At 41.3% G+C, this 14,436-nt stretch overlaps 1 protein-coding gene across 4 annotated transcripts in view; it reads right to left on the bottom strand.

The window, feature by feature from the left end:
- ABCC2 (ATP binding cassette subfamily C member 2) overlaps window positions 1-12,138 on the bottom strand; it is a 64,636-nt gene extending 52,498 nt beyond the window's left edge. Inside the window, exons 1-3 of one of the 4 annotated variants that reach the window (XR_002007685.4) lie at window positions 11,753-12,043; window positions 5,853-5,949; window positions 3,949-4,122 (exon numbers count right to left, since the gene is read on the bottom strand). Coding sequence is in view for 3 of the 4 variants with exons in the window: in XM_055352735.2 (XP_055208710.1) it covers window positions 3,949-4,122; window positions 5,853-5,885 (207 nt within the window). In the remaining variant the exon portion in view is untranslated. Of the gene's footprint in view, window positions 1-3,948; window positions 4,123-5,852; window positions 7,722-11,752 lie in introns of those variants that run through there. The other 3 variants (XM_055352735.2, XM_055352734.2, XM_019035518.4) reach the window with 3 other exon arrangements.
- Between the last annotated feature and the right edge of the window lie 2,298 nt (window positions 12,139-14,436).

Genomic DNA, 14,436 nt, shown 5'->3' with positions numbered 1-14,436 from the left:
CCTGCCAGTTTTTGGAAGCTGTCTTGGAAACTGCTGGGGAAAGCTATGATGTAATACAGCAAACCACTAAGTATTTCAGTGCTTCACAAATCATAGGTTTATTCCTAAATTACTCCATGAACACGCAGCCTGAAAACGTGTGGAGATGAATATATTAACTCAATTTTAGTCTGGGTAGTGGCGGAATTCTTCCTTTTTCCCTCCCTCCCTCATAGGATTTTTCTTGTTTTACAGCTCTGTATTCTGCCTTGATATACTGGTTTTCATTGTACCTATTGGGTCGATTTGGGGGTGGGATATGACTGAAGTCTAATCAAAGAGGTTTCAGTAACCTTGGCTGCATGGTGGTATCAGTACGAGTTTAGCTGCTTAGGTACAAATGAATAAAATATCCACAAAAAGAGAGAAACATGCAGATTTTTATGTGCTAAAATGGAAGGAGCTCTAAGACACAGAAAAGCACATATGGGACACCAGCATTTGTGTGAAAAAATATATGTACGTAGCTGTTTGTAAAAGCACAGGCTATTTCTGGAAGGAGATATGAGGAACTGGTATCAATGGTTGCCAACTAAGACATGAATGAGTGACTAGAGTACTGGGTACCCTTTTGTCCTTTTTTTTTCTTTTTTTTTGAGACAGGGTCTACCTCTGTCACCCAGGCTGAACTGCAGTGGTGTGAACATGGCTTACTGCAGCCTTGACCTCCTTGAACTTGTCAAGTGATCTTCCCACCTCAGCCTCCCGAGTAGCTGAGACCACAGGCACATGCCACCATGCCTGGTGATTTTTTTTATTTTTTGTAGAGATAGGTCTCACCAAGTTGGCCAGGCTGGTCTTGAAATGCTGGGCTCAAGCAATTCTCCCACTTCAGCTTCCCAAAGTGTTGGGATTACAGGCGTGAGCTACTATGCCCAGCTCCTTTTGTACTTTTTGAACTTTGTGATCCTCTGAGAATTATCCGTTCAAAAGATAAGTTAAATACACTCACACCCCCATTAAAAAAATAAGGAAGTGATATGAACAGACAATTCGCAAATGAAATACACTTAACAAATTAAAAAAAACAATTGCGTTAGTATTCATAAAAATGCAAAGCAACTCAGTGAGATGTCATGTTTACACATAAAAGTTGAAAATAACTCAATGCTGACAATGGTGCAAGGACATGCACTTTAATACACTGTTGGCAGGAATCTATGTTGGCAGCCTGCCTGGGCGACAGAACGAGACTCCGTCCCAAAAAAAAAAAAAAGGAGTAAAATATCAATACATGGTATAGCAATGGTACAGCATAGATAAACCTTGAAAACATTGTGCTAAGTGAAAGAAGCCAATCAAAAAAGACCCATATTATATAATTCCATTTATATGAAATGTCTAGAACAGGGAAATCTATAAAGACAGAAAAGAGATTTAGCGGTTGCTAAGGATAAGGGGAATGAGGAGACGGGGTTAAAGATAATGGAATGTTCTAAAATTGACTGTGGCGATGGTTGCACATATGTGTTAATATACTGAAAAAAACTGAATTGCATTTTTTTTTTTTTGAGACAGAGTCTGAAGCTGGAGTGCAGTGGCACGATCTTGGCTCACTCTAACCTCCACCTCCCGGGTTCAAGTGATCCTCATGCCTCAGCCACCTGAGTAGCTGGGGTTACAGGTGTGTGCCACCACACCAGGCTAATTTTTTTTTTTTTTTTTTTGAGATGGAGTCTTGCTCTGTCACCCAGGCTGGAGTGCAGTGGCATGATCTCAGCTCACTGCAACCTCCGCCTCCCAGGTTCAAGCAGTTCTCTGCTTCAGTCTCCTGAGTAGCTGGGATTACAGGCGTCCGCCACCATGCCTGGCTAATTTTTGTATTTTTAGTAGAGACGGGGTTTCACCATGTTGGCCAGGCTGGTCTCGAACTCCTGACCTCGTGATCCACCCACCTCGGCCTCCCAAAGTGCTGGGATTACAAGCATGAGCCACCATGCCCAGCCGAATTTTTTTGTATTTTTAGTAGAGATGGGGTTTCACTGTGTTGGCCAAGCTGGTCTTGAACTCTTGACCTCAAGTGATCCACCCACCTCGGCCTCCCAAAGTGTTGGGATTACAGGCGTGAGCCACAGCGTCCGGCCTGAATTGTATTAAATGAGAGAACTGTATGGTATGTAAATTATATCTCAATAAAGTATTTTGTAAAAGAGTTAACTAATAGCTTTTATTAGGATGGGATATTGGTTTGCTCATTAACCACCTTCTTCTTGGAAGCTCCAGAAAGTAGAAGAAGCCTCCCAACTTGATTGCTTCTAACCTCGAACAATGACCCAATTCCAAGGGTACTGAGAATGTTATTAAATGTTCAGAGTTGTTTAATGTTCAGAATGTTCAAAGTCTAACATATGTTTCTTTCCTTTTTATTTTTATTTTATTTTTTTTTTTAAGAGATGGGGACTCGCTATGTTGCCAGGCTGGCCTCTAGTGATCCTACCACTTCTAGCTTCCAGAGGAACTGGGATTACAGGTATGTACCACTGAGGTCAGCTCTAACTTACTCTTGAATCAACCACTATTCCTAGAATGCATTTAACACCAACATTCAACAAATGTTGAATTCCAGTGGGAGTGTTTGAAACATGCTAGGTCCTGTGATGGGCACTCAGGTCAACAAGGGAGACAGTGACACTGTCCCAAGCTCTGAGACTGTTCTTTTTCTAATCAGAATCTAATAAAACCCACAATCAACCCCGACCTCAAAGTGTCAAGGTGAAATCCACTTCCTTTGGCCAAGCTCTTTCCTCCTTTAAGATTCCAGGTAACCTGAGTCATTGTTAGGTATGCTAGTAGAACAATGGAATCTAGTTTGCCTTTCTAAAAACCTGTTGAAAGATAAGGACTGACAGAGGCTGGGCGGGTGGCTCAGGCTTGTAATCCCAGCACTTTGGGAGGCCGAGGCAGGAGGGATCACTTGAGGTCAGGAGTTCGAGACCAGTCTGGCCAACATGGCGAAATCCCGCCCCTACTAAAAATACAAAAATTAGCTGGGCATGGTGGCGTGCTCCTGTAATCCCAGCTACTCGGGAGGGGTTGAGGCATAAGAATTGCTTGAACCCAGGAGGTGGAGGTTGCAGTGAGCCGAGATAGTGCCACTGCACTCCAGCCTGGGCAACAGAGTGAGACTCCATTTAAAATGGTAGTAATAATGATAATAAGGAGAGATAGAAAAAAAAAATAGTGAAAGGAAGCAGATGGAAGATTTTATGAGATAATTTTACAACCTCGAATGAGGGTCTTGGGTTCCCACAAGACCCTTCCCTGAGTGAGTTGGTGCAGCTGGCTGAGGGCTCCTCCCCTCCTGGCCCCTCCTGGGCCTCTCCCGCAGACCTGTCCTTTCCATTATTTCCCTACTCGTGCTTGTCACTGTGCACACTTACCCCTCCTCCTTCTACTGTGAGTGATCATCCTGACTCATCACATATGCGGGGAAAATGGAAACCTGATTTCGGACCCAAGTTTTTGAAGATAAGTGATAGTTGGATTGCCTCAGTGGGGCAGGAGATCCATTATCTAGCTCATTTTCACGAGGTAGATGCCAACTGAATTACAGTCCACTGATTTATTAGAGCTGTTTAAAGACAGGTGATCCAGTGTTCATTTCTCAAATGCTATAAAGATAATTTGATTGATAATATGCCCTTTGTGTTTAGGGAACCCAATATCCACAAGAATTAAGAGTCACCATTCTTATGCAAAAATCAAAGCCACTTTGATTTAAGAAATGCAGCAAGGGACCCGTGAGAATTAGGGTAGATGGAGAGAGAGAAACCTAGAGCCTGGCTCTACCTGAGACAATGGCACCTGGGACAGCTGCTTAAAGACAAGGAAGAGAACACTAACCACCAAGAAAATGTCTCTACTGTGCACCAAGGAATTAGAGTTCAGAAACAGTGGTGTTAATTTTACCTGCTTAGCAAGATAGAGTTTGGTGGTAGAGGATCTCTTGGTCCTGGATTTATACACGTGGAGAAGCTGCCAGGGGGCCAGGAGCCATAGGAAGCCCAAGGGAATCCACACCAGAACAGTTTGCTCAAAACAAAGTGGCAGGTCTGCCTCCGGACTGTCCAGGAATGAGGAATTCTGGAGAGACCAAAGGGGAAGAATTGTTGCATACATGCATTGTGAAGACAGAAAACCGCCCTGCAGCACATCCCACTGCTTTCACACAATTTAAACTCAACTCCATATCCACATCCAGCCTTACCCTTTAACTATCCGTATTTTCCTATTTGTGCACATGGATACAAATTCACCATTTAATGACAAATGTAGTTACTTTCTGGCCAACCCACCCTCCAAAAACCTGTCTTCTTGTGATTCTAAGTGAATTTTGTACCAGGTATTCTGAGTAAACCTCACCACTGCATTTGCCGAATTATAGGATGAAGAAGGACTGTTCCCCAGTTTAAAGGACAGAATAGTTCCCTGGGATATAAAAAATTATTCAAGTTTCTAGCACTAACTGAACTCACTGGCAGATATTCAAACATGCAGGCGCCATGCAGGGAGAATGCTTAGTCATACTGTAACATTTGCTCTCTGATGGCCCAAAGCGCTTACATTAAAAACCTGGCCAGTTTCAGCACAGCAGTGACAACAGCATTGTTGGACAGAAGGCTTCCAACCAGCAAGTTTTGTGCAGTCTTTGCATTCTGCGATAAATGGAAGTGTCTTGTGAAGTGGAAGTTGGGGGGTGGGGGGTGGGCACCAATTCTTGTATCTGAGTCACATGAGTGTAGATTTTTCTTTTCCTATAAATAGTTAAAAATTGTTTTATATGGTTATTTATACAGACTCTTTAAAGAATTGCTTGCGATGCCCTGACCAAGAAAGTTTGTCAGGTAGTTCTCAGAAAGAATTCTCAAGAGATGGCCTGTCTAGATACTACAGCCCATGAAGATCCACCTTGCCGTGGTATACACTCCTGGCCTCGAGGGTCTTGGGACCCAGGTCCTTTCTAAAACACGAGGTGCTGCCCAGGTGCTCTGCTATCTCATCCCTGCCCCTCTCACCTCTATATAAGGTTATCAAATGTTAGAATTCAGAAGAATCACTTAAGATACTTAAACTATATTTATTGCCCCAGGTGATTCTGATGCTGAGGCTAGGAGTTTGCAGATGACACTTTCTCACCAAACCCTTACTAAAATCACTAAATCTAACGTCCTTTTTTGTTTTCTATTCCACTAGACCTTTGATACTGTTGATTGGCCCCATCTTGAAATTTTTTGCTATCTATGACTTTGTAATGTTACACTGTTCTTGTTCACCCTCTAAGTAGTGTCTCTTCTTTTCCTTAAAAACAATATTACCCAACTCTAGTTGTTCAAAAATTATTTCAGTGCTCATGATGCCCAAAGTTGCATCCCTAGACTCAACTTCTAGTCCATATCATTAGTTGCCAGTTCTTCTAGAACTTATCATTATCATTTCAACATCAACATGTCTCAGCAAGACTCAGTCACGGACCTTCTCTTCCTTCTACTAGCAAAGTATGCAACAATTCTCCTTTCTCACACGGATTAAATTGGAAGGTTTTTACCTGTTTCTCTTTAGAGAAGGCAATTTTGCAACTAGCTAGTACAAGAGTCTGATATAAAAAACATATGACAGAGAATAATTTGCATTACCTTTCCCAGATCTTATATCCTCTGGAGATATTATGAATTATGCTTTCTAAAAAGCCTGAGCTTTAGACCAATTGCACATCTAACATTTCTGGTTCTTGTTGGTGACCACCCTAAGTTAACTAACTACCACTTGTTCTGAGTCTGAGAAGAGTCAATATGAAGAGAAATGTAATTTCTCACCCAAAAAGTAGAGTTGCAGAACTTCTCCAGCATGATTCCTGGACTGCGTCTGGAACGAAGACTCTTCTATTAATATGATTGTGTTGTTTCTTCTTTACTTGTTTCGTCAAAGAAAGTGGAACAGGAATTATCTACCATTCTGACGTTCTGCGTAAAGGATGACCTTTCATCCCAACCATTTAATCGTTAACCTTGCCTAGATGCATGTTACACTGAAACAGTGGATGGACATGTGACTAAAAAGCCCTAGGGGCAGGGAGACTCACCGGTTCCCAAAGTACAAGAGGCCTCTGTAGGAGTGCCCATACATAAAAGGAACCACTGAAAGATGTCAACAGAGCTGGCCAACAAATCAAGAGTGCACAGTCTTTCATTTTCCTAAGGACATATGACCCACAAAGGGCAGCATCAGTAGAGGGGCAGGCACCCCTAAATGTGCAGTTTTGCTTCTGCTGCAAGATCTTAGAGTTTACAGAAATGTGAAATATCCTTCTTCCTTAGATTTTTAATTAAAAATATAGAATCTAAAACATGGTTTAAACATGATGTAAACTTTCTTTGAAGAAGTCAGGTTATAAAATAGCTTATCCAGTGTGAGCCTATATGTTATATACATAATACAGGCTTTCAAAAGGTCTATTTGGCTGAGAGGTAGTATGCCAAATGGGAATGAAGCCTTTGCCAGGCATTGTAAATATGATATCATGATAAAACATCAGGGCCAGAGGAGAGGGGTGATTCTGTAAACAGAGTGGTGGCATCAGTCGCTAGAAACTGTCATCGACCCAACCTTTTCTTTTTTTGTTATAGTTTTTTGTTTTTCGAGACAGGGCCTTGGTCTGTTGCCTGAGCTAAAGTGCAGTGTTGCCATCATGATTCATTGCAGCCTTGACCTCATGGGTTCAAGCGATCTTCCTGCCTCAGCTTCCTGAGTAGCTGGGACTACAGGCACATGCCAACAAGCCCAGCTAATTAAAAAAATGTTTTCTGTAGGGACGGGGTCTCACTATGTTGCCCAGGCTGGTCTCGAACTCCGGGCTTCAACAATCCTCCTGCCTTGGCCTCCCAAAGGGCTGGGATTGCAGGCATGAGCTACCATGCCCCACCTGACTCAACCTTTTGTACTGTCACTTAAATTGCTTTAAGAACATGCTTTTTTCATGATATCATGAACCACCCATGCGGTATCCTAGCTAAAATATAACCACCCATGCAGTATTCTAGCTAAAAAAATTGGCCTTAAATCTGGTCAAATTCTAGATCTAACTACCGGATTATAAGAAACACAGGAACATGCTAAAGGACTCCATTGGAATGCAATTGTCATAATCCAGAATGTGGGAGATTCTATAGTGCAAATGATTCCATTTTTTAACAAATAAATTAAAAGAAGGAAAGGAGTCAAAGGAACTTACAAATTACAAGAGAATCAAGAGGCATATCAGCCAAATGTGAATTGTATGGACCTTGTTACTGATTTTAAAAGTCAAGTATACACATAAAAAAAATGAAAAGGCAGCATTCAGAGTGGGAGAAAATATTTGCAGACCATATAACTGATGAAGAGTTAATATCCACAATATACTATAAGGAACTCATACAACTCAATAGCAAACATACACTAACAAATTAAAAAGTGGGCAAAGGACTTGAACAGACACTTTTCCAAAGAAGACATATAAATGGCCAACAGGTATATGACAACTGAATCAACTTCACAAGTCATCTGGAAAACACAAATCAAAACCACAGTTAGATACCACCTCATACCTATTAGGATGGCTATTACGAAAAAAAAAAACAAGATAAGTGCTGGCAAAGGTGTGGAGAAAAGGGAACCCTAGTATACTGTTGATGGAAATGTAAATTGGTCTGACCATTATGAAAACATATGGCAGTTTCTCCATCATTTTCCATACCACTCACCAGAAGAGCCAGGAAAGGTCAGCTGTGGAACTAAGAGATCTCACTTGGGGCAGGGTGCACCTTTAGGCTGCATACTTCTCTTGGCACTGGTGGTAGGACTCGGGGTCCGGGGGAACTCTTGGTAAAACTTTGAGAAATATAAGGTCAAGGATTAACTCTGAAATTTCTAGTTAGGTATCTGCAAGTAAATTTACTTGTATATGAGGAAGACAGTCATCAGATTGACTTACATGAGTAAGGATCAAAACAGGGTTTGTAGAGGACAGGGAGAAGGAAAAATGCAAAATCAATCTTGGAACAGTGAGTTTTAAATTTCTTTTCCTGGGTAGAATGATCAACTGGAGGCCATCACAGAAGCCAGTCTGAGATATCTGCCCTTGAAGCCTAGTTGGTTCATCAGGGGAAAAATTTTGTTATTTCTGGACCCTGAAAAGCCTTGAGGTTTGAGCTGTAGAGCGTGCAGAAAGGTTGTCTTTGTGTAATGTCCTCCAGTGTCTTTCCATTGGTCCATCCACCTTAGTGAACTGCGTTATTTACCTTGATCAGTGTAGGCAGGGTTGGGGTGGGGTAAGAAGGGTAGGAACAGGTACAAGTCTGAGGGGGAAGGGGTGAAATGGGATCAGTCTTTGGGCCTCAGTTTCCTTATATATAAGATGAAGAAGACTGCGAGTTTACATCACACATTGTATTATAAGACTGGGTGGACACAATGTGTCCTATTTCTCTTCACAGTACTATTCTCAATTCAAAGGTCATAGAAGGAGGAGTAGAGGTGGTAGCCGTAGTAATAATAATAATTAAAATGACAGCAGTAAACATTGAGCACTCACTATGTGCCAGGCACTATCATAAGCTCTTTACAAACAATCTCTCTCTCTCTCCTTTTAAAGTCGGGTTTACTGAGGTAAAATTGTTTTTCTTTTGAGACAGGGTATATGGCTCAAAAGAAAAGGGCTAGAGTGCAGTGGCACGCTCATGGCTCACTGCAGCCTTGAACTCCTGAGCTCAAGCGATCCTCCCACTTCAGCTGCCTGAGTAGCTGGGACCACAGGCTTGTGCCGCCATGCTTGGCTAATTTTTTTGTACTTTTTGTAGAGACAGGGTTTTGCCATGTTGCATAAACTGGTCTCAAACTCCTGAGCTCAAGCAATCTGCTTGCCTCAGCCCTCCCAAAGTGCTGAAATTAAGAGTCATGAGCCACCACACCTGGCTGAGGTATAGTTTATATAGAGTATAGATTCACCCTTTCTAAGAGTATTGTTCTGAGTTTTGACAAAGGCAAGACTGACAGCCTTCTAGCCTCACCACACCTGTTTCCCACTCTGTCCCACATCCAGACAAGCTGATGAGACAGCATGGGTGCTCCCTTCTTTAGCACCAGTGGGAAGTTCAAACTATGCACCCTGCCTGCACATGGAGGATGCTGCACTCCAGCCCACCCCCAACCACCATAAAGACCGAAGCCTGTCACCCTTCCTGTTCCCCCAAGTCATTTTAAGCTCTGCCCTGCTCTTTCCAGAAATCTTTTCTCTTTTTTTTTGGCTTTTTTATTTTAGATGGAGTCTTGCTCTGTCACCCAGGCTGGAGTGTGGTGGCACAATCTCAGCTCACTGCAACCTCCACCTCACTAGTTCAAGTGGTTCTTCTGCCTCAGTCTCCCAAGTAGCTGGGACTACAGGCACACGCCACCACACCCAGCTAATCTTTGTATTTTTAGTAGAGATGGGGTTTCGCCACATTGGCCAGGCTGGTCTCAAACTCTTAACCTCAAGTGATCCACCTGCCTCGGCCTCCCAAAGTGCTGGGATTACAGGCATGAGCCACCGCACCCGAAATCTTCATTCTAGGGATATTAAGTCTTTTCATACTCTTCTGGTGTGTGTGCATCATCAGTCTTGACATCTGAACCAAATTTTGGATGGTAGGGACCATCCCGCCCCTGCAGGGTGATCACAACAGATAGTAAGAAAGTAATGTGTAGTAGAAAAATCTTTTCAACTACATTTTAAAAATCATTGTGATCTTATGTAATCTTTGTTGAAAGACAGATAAAATAAAACTTAGGATCCCCAATATTCTTTCTTGAAGACTTTTTGTAGGAATCTAAATTTGAAGAATTTACTCCAGGAATACTAAATACCTGTTTTCCAGCTCTCTTGTTTTCAATGAGAGTCTTGTGGAACTACTTCCTTAGAAAGGTAACCCATGAGATTATCTGTTCAAAACAGCAGTGACTCCTGAAATATGATACAGCCTACATCCCTGTAAATTCAATCTCAATCACACTGTTTAAGAACAATGTTGGAGGTATAATTAACATACAGACAAACGCATAGATCTTAGATGTTCTATTCAAAGAGTTTTGACAATTGTATGTACTCAAGCAAATTGTATCCCAAGCAAGATACATTAAACTATTTCAGGAACAATGTAACAATATATAATAATAATCTCAACCAACAGTATAATAGTATAATTTCATTTATTCCTTCTAACTTTTGTACTTTTGTTTTCTTATGTTTTACTTCTGCATATATCATAAATCCTAAACAACATTGTTATTATTTTTGCTTTAAATGGTTAATTATATTTAAAAGACATATATATGCACACAAATGTAATTTATTAAATATGGAATATATATAACAAAGGTACTTAAAGTAGGCCTTTTATATGTGCCAGATATTTACCCTTTCTGGTACTCTTCATTTCTTCCTCCCTTTGGCCTGAACAACTTGTTTAAGAATTTTTTGGGGCTGGGCACAGTGGCTCACGCCTGTAACCAACCCCCGCACTTTGGGAGGCCGAGGCAGGCAGATCACAAGGACAGGAGTTCAAGATCTGCCTGGCCAACATGGCGAAACCCCGTCTCTACTAAAAATACAAAAATTAGCTGAGTGTGCTGATGGGCGCCTGTAATCCCAGCTACTCGGGAGGCTGAGGCAGGAGAATTGTTTGAACCCAGGAGGCAGAGGTTGCAGTGACCTGAGATCGCACCATTGCACTCCAGCCTGGGCGACAGGGTGAGACTCCGTCTCAAAAAAAAAAAAAAAAAAAAAATTTCTTATAGTGAGGGTCTACTGGAGACACATTCTTTTAGGTTTTGTCCGCATGAGAATATCTTTATTTCACTTTTATTTTTGAAGGGTATTTTCACTGGATAAAAAATTATAGTTTGAGAAGTTTTTTAAAAACTGTTACTTACTTTAACACTTTTTTTTTTTCATTTTGTGAATATGTAATGTTTTCTGAGCATCTATCTCCGGAGGAAGTTAATAAAGTGAATTAACATCTGTATTAGAAATTTAAATCATTTAATGTAACCCTTAAATGTATACAATAAAAAAGAAATTGAAATCATTTTAAAACAAGCAAGATTTTTACTTTTTATGCTTAAAACATTCTTTTATTTTTCTATTTATGTATTTATATATTTTGAGACAGAATCTCTCTCTCTGTTGCCCAGGCTTGATGGAGTGCAGTGGCGTAATCACACGGCTCACTGCAGCAGCCTCACCTTCCTGGGCTCAAGGGATCCTCCCACTTCAGCCTCCCGAGTATCTGGGACTACAGGCACACACCACCGTGCCCACCTAATTTTCTTTTTTTAATTTTTTTGTAGAGCCTCAAACTCCTGGGCTCAAGCGATCCATTCGCCTCGGCCTCCCAAAGTGCTGGGATTACAGGCATGAGCCATCGTGTCTGGCCTAAACGTTCTAAGTAATCAAAAAAAGAGAGGGTGGAGAATCTAAATGTTCATCAAAACAAGTTGCTTAAATTATAAAATATGTACTCATAGGGAATATTGAATGAGAAAAGCAAGTAAGGAGCCAGGAAGTCATGAATCTTTCCTAACAATAAGTAAAAATCTGAACAAATAGAAAAATCAATAACTCTTCTTAGATCTGTAGAGAGATAAGGTTACAGGGCAAACTGAAGAGATAAACAAGAGAATATCAAAAATCACAACTTACTGGCGCAGAAATCTCAGCAGGGGCCGGGGGCGGTGGCTCACGCTTGTAATCGCAGCACTTTGGGAGGCCGAGGCGGGCGGATCACGAGGTGAGGAGATCGAGACCACAGTGAAACCCTGTCTCTACTAAAAATACAAAAAATTGGTCGGGCGTGGTGGCGGGCGCCTGTAGTCCGAGCTACTCGGAGAGGCTGAGGCAGGAGAATGGCGTGAACCCGGGAGGCGGAGCTTGCAGTGAGCCGAGATCACGGCACTGCCCTCCAGCCTGGGCGACAGAGACTCTGTCTCAAAAAAAAAAAAAAAAGAAAGAAAGAAATCTCAGCAGGAACCAGGGCTAGGGCAGGAAAACCTGAACTGTAATTGAATTGCCGGAGGCCCAGTGTAGATAAGTTTGAGAGAGAAAAATTCCAGAGTGACTCAGCCATAAGGAGGGGATGATCTCCACACTTTCATGAGTTTACCCATAGGAATTCAAAGAGGTTCTCAAATATTGTTCTCTTTTTATTAGAGAAAAATCTCCTCCTGCTTCCATGTCCCTGGCAGAGGGGATAGGAAAAGTAACCATTTGAAATATACCTGGACACTCTATTCTTCTCTTCTAAACAAAGTCTGCCCTTGGGAAAAACTGTTTAAATAGAGCCTAATGCTCATGATTTATAGGAGCCTAAATGATGCAGGAGAAGGGAAATAAGAACTCCAGTCTCTTCTAGCCTTCCACATGAAAACTGAAAATACCCAGCTGCAGCCCACTCTAGCCATCACGTCCCACCTAGCAGGGATCAGGGCAGATAGGAACTGAGAAGCACTTGTGAAATTCAGTTTAGAGACACAGGTTTACTAAAAGACTGAGACCTCTTCACAGAACTATAGAACTCTTCCTCTCCCCCTCCCCCACTGTATACCACACTACTAAAGGTCTAGTTACAGCACTTCCTTTTACCCCGTATATCCTGTCCAGCTATGAAGAAAACATTGCCAGGCATACTAAAAGGCAAAAAAAAAAAAAAAAAAAAAAAAAAGGCTTTAAAGAGACATAGAGCAAGCATCAGAACCAAACTCAGATATGACTGGGATGTTGGAATTATCAGACCAGAAATTTAAAACAACTATGATCACAATGCCAAGGGCTCTAAATGGATAAAGTAGACAGCATACAAGAACAAATGGGTCGATGTAAGCAGAGAGTTTAAATTCTAAGAAAGAACTAAAAAGAAATAAATACTAGAGATCAAAAACACTGTAATAGAAATAAAGAATGCCTTTGATGAGCTTTTTGGTAGACTGAACAAGGCTGAAAACAGAATATTTGAACTTGAAAATAACTGCCAAAACTGCAAAAATAAGTAAGACTATATAAACAGAATCTCCAAGAACTATGGGACAACTACAAAGGGTATAACATATGTGTAATGGAAATAGCAGGAAGAGAATAACCACAGAAAGGAATAGAATAAATATTTGAAGCAATAATGAAAGAGAATTTCTCTCATACTAATTTCAGACACCAAATCACAGATCACAGAAGTTGAGAGAACACCAAGTAGAACAAATGCCAAACAAACAAACAAAAGCCCTACAACCAGGCATGCATATGTAAGTTGCAGGAAATCAAAGATAAAAAATTCTGAATGAAGCCCGGGGAAAAAGACCTTACTTGTAGAGGAGAAAAGAAGAAAATTATGTCCAACTTTTCCTCAGCAAGCATGAAAGCAAGAAGAGAATGGAATGAAATATTTACAGTGGTGAGAGAAAAAAGCCACCAACAGCCAGCATTCTGTACCCACAAAATTATACTTTAAAAGTAAAGAGAAGCCAGGCACAGTTGTGCGTGCCTATAGTCCCAGCTATTCAGGAGGCTGAGGTGGAGGGATTGCTTGATCCAGGAGTTTGAGTCCAGCCTGGGCAGCATAGTGAGACTCTCTCTCTCTCTCTCTCTCTCTCTCTCTCTCTCTCTCTCTCTATATATATATATATATATATATATAATAATAAATACATAAATACATTCTCACACAAACAAAGACTGAGGGAATTTGTTGCCAGTAGACCTGTCTTGCAAGAAATGTTAAAAGAATTCCTATAGAGGAGTGGTCCCCAACCTTTTTGGCACCAGAGACCAATTTTGTGGGGAATGGTTTCAGGATGAAACTGTTCCACCTCAGATCATCAGGCATTAGATCTCATAAGGGTGTGCAACCTAGATCCCTCACATGCACACTTCACAATAGGGCTCACACTCCTGTGAGAATCACATGCCTCTGCTGATCTGACAGGAGGTGGAGCTAAGAAGCCTGCTGCTCACCACCTGCTGTGCAGCCCTAACAGGCCTTGTACCAGTACCAGTTTGCGGCCCAGGTGCTGGGGACCCCTGCTTAAGAGAGAAGGAAAATGATATAGGTCAGAAATTTGGATTTACATAAAGAAAGGAAGAGCACTGGAGAAGAAATAAGGTAAAATAAATTATTTAATTCTAATTGACCTAAAAAATAGCAGTTCACTCAAAATATTAGCAACAATGTACTCAATCATGCATATTTCTGTGTATATTTTTAAATGCTTATGTATAACAAAAATGAATGACAGCAAAGACATAAGGGATGGGAGGGAGAATTAGGATTATTTTGTTATTATAAGGTACTCGCACTACCTGTAAAGCAGCATAGTGTTCTTTGAAAGTGGACTTGG

The sequence above is a fragment of the Gorilla gorilla genome, chromosome 8, assembly GCF_029281585.2.
Source record: "Gorilla gorilla gorilla isolate KB3781 chromosome 8, NHGRI_mGorGor1-v2.1_pri, whole genome shotgun sequence".
Lineage (NCBI taxonomy): Eukaryota > Metazoa > Chordata > Mammalia > Primates > Hominidae > Gorilla > Gorilla gorilla.
Note: the sequence above shows the minus strand (reverse complement) of the source record. Positions and strands in the feature narration are given on the sequence as shown.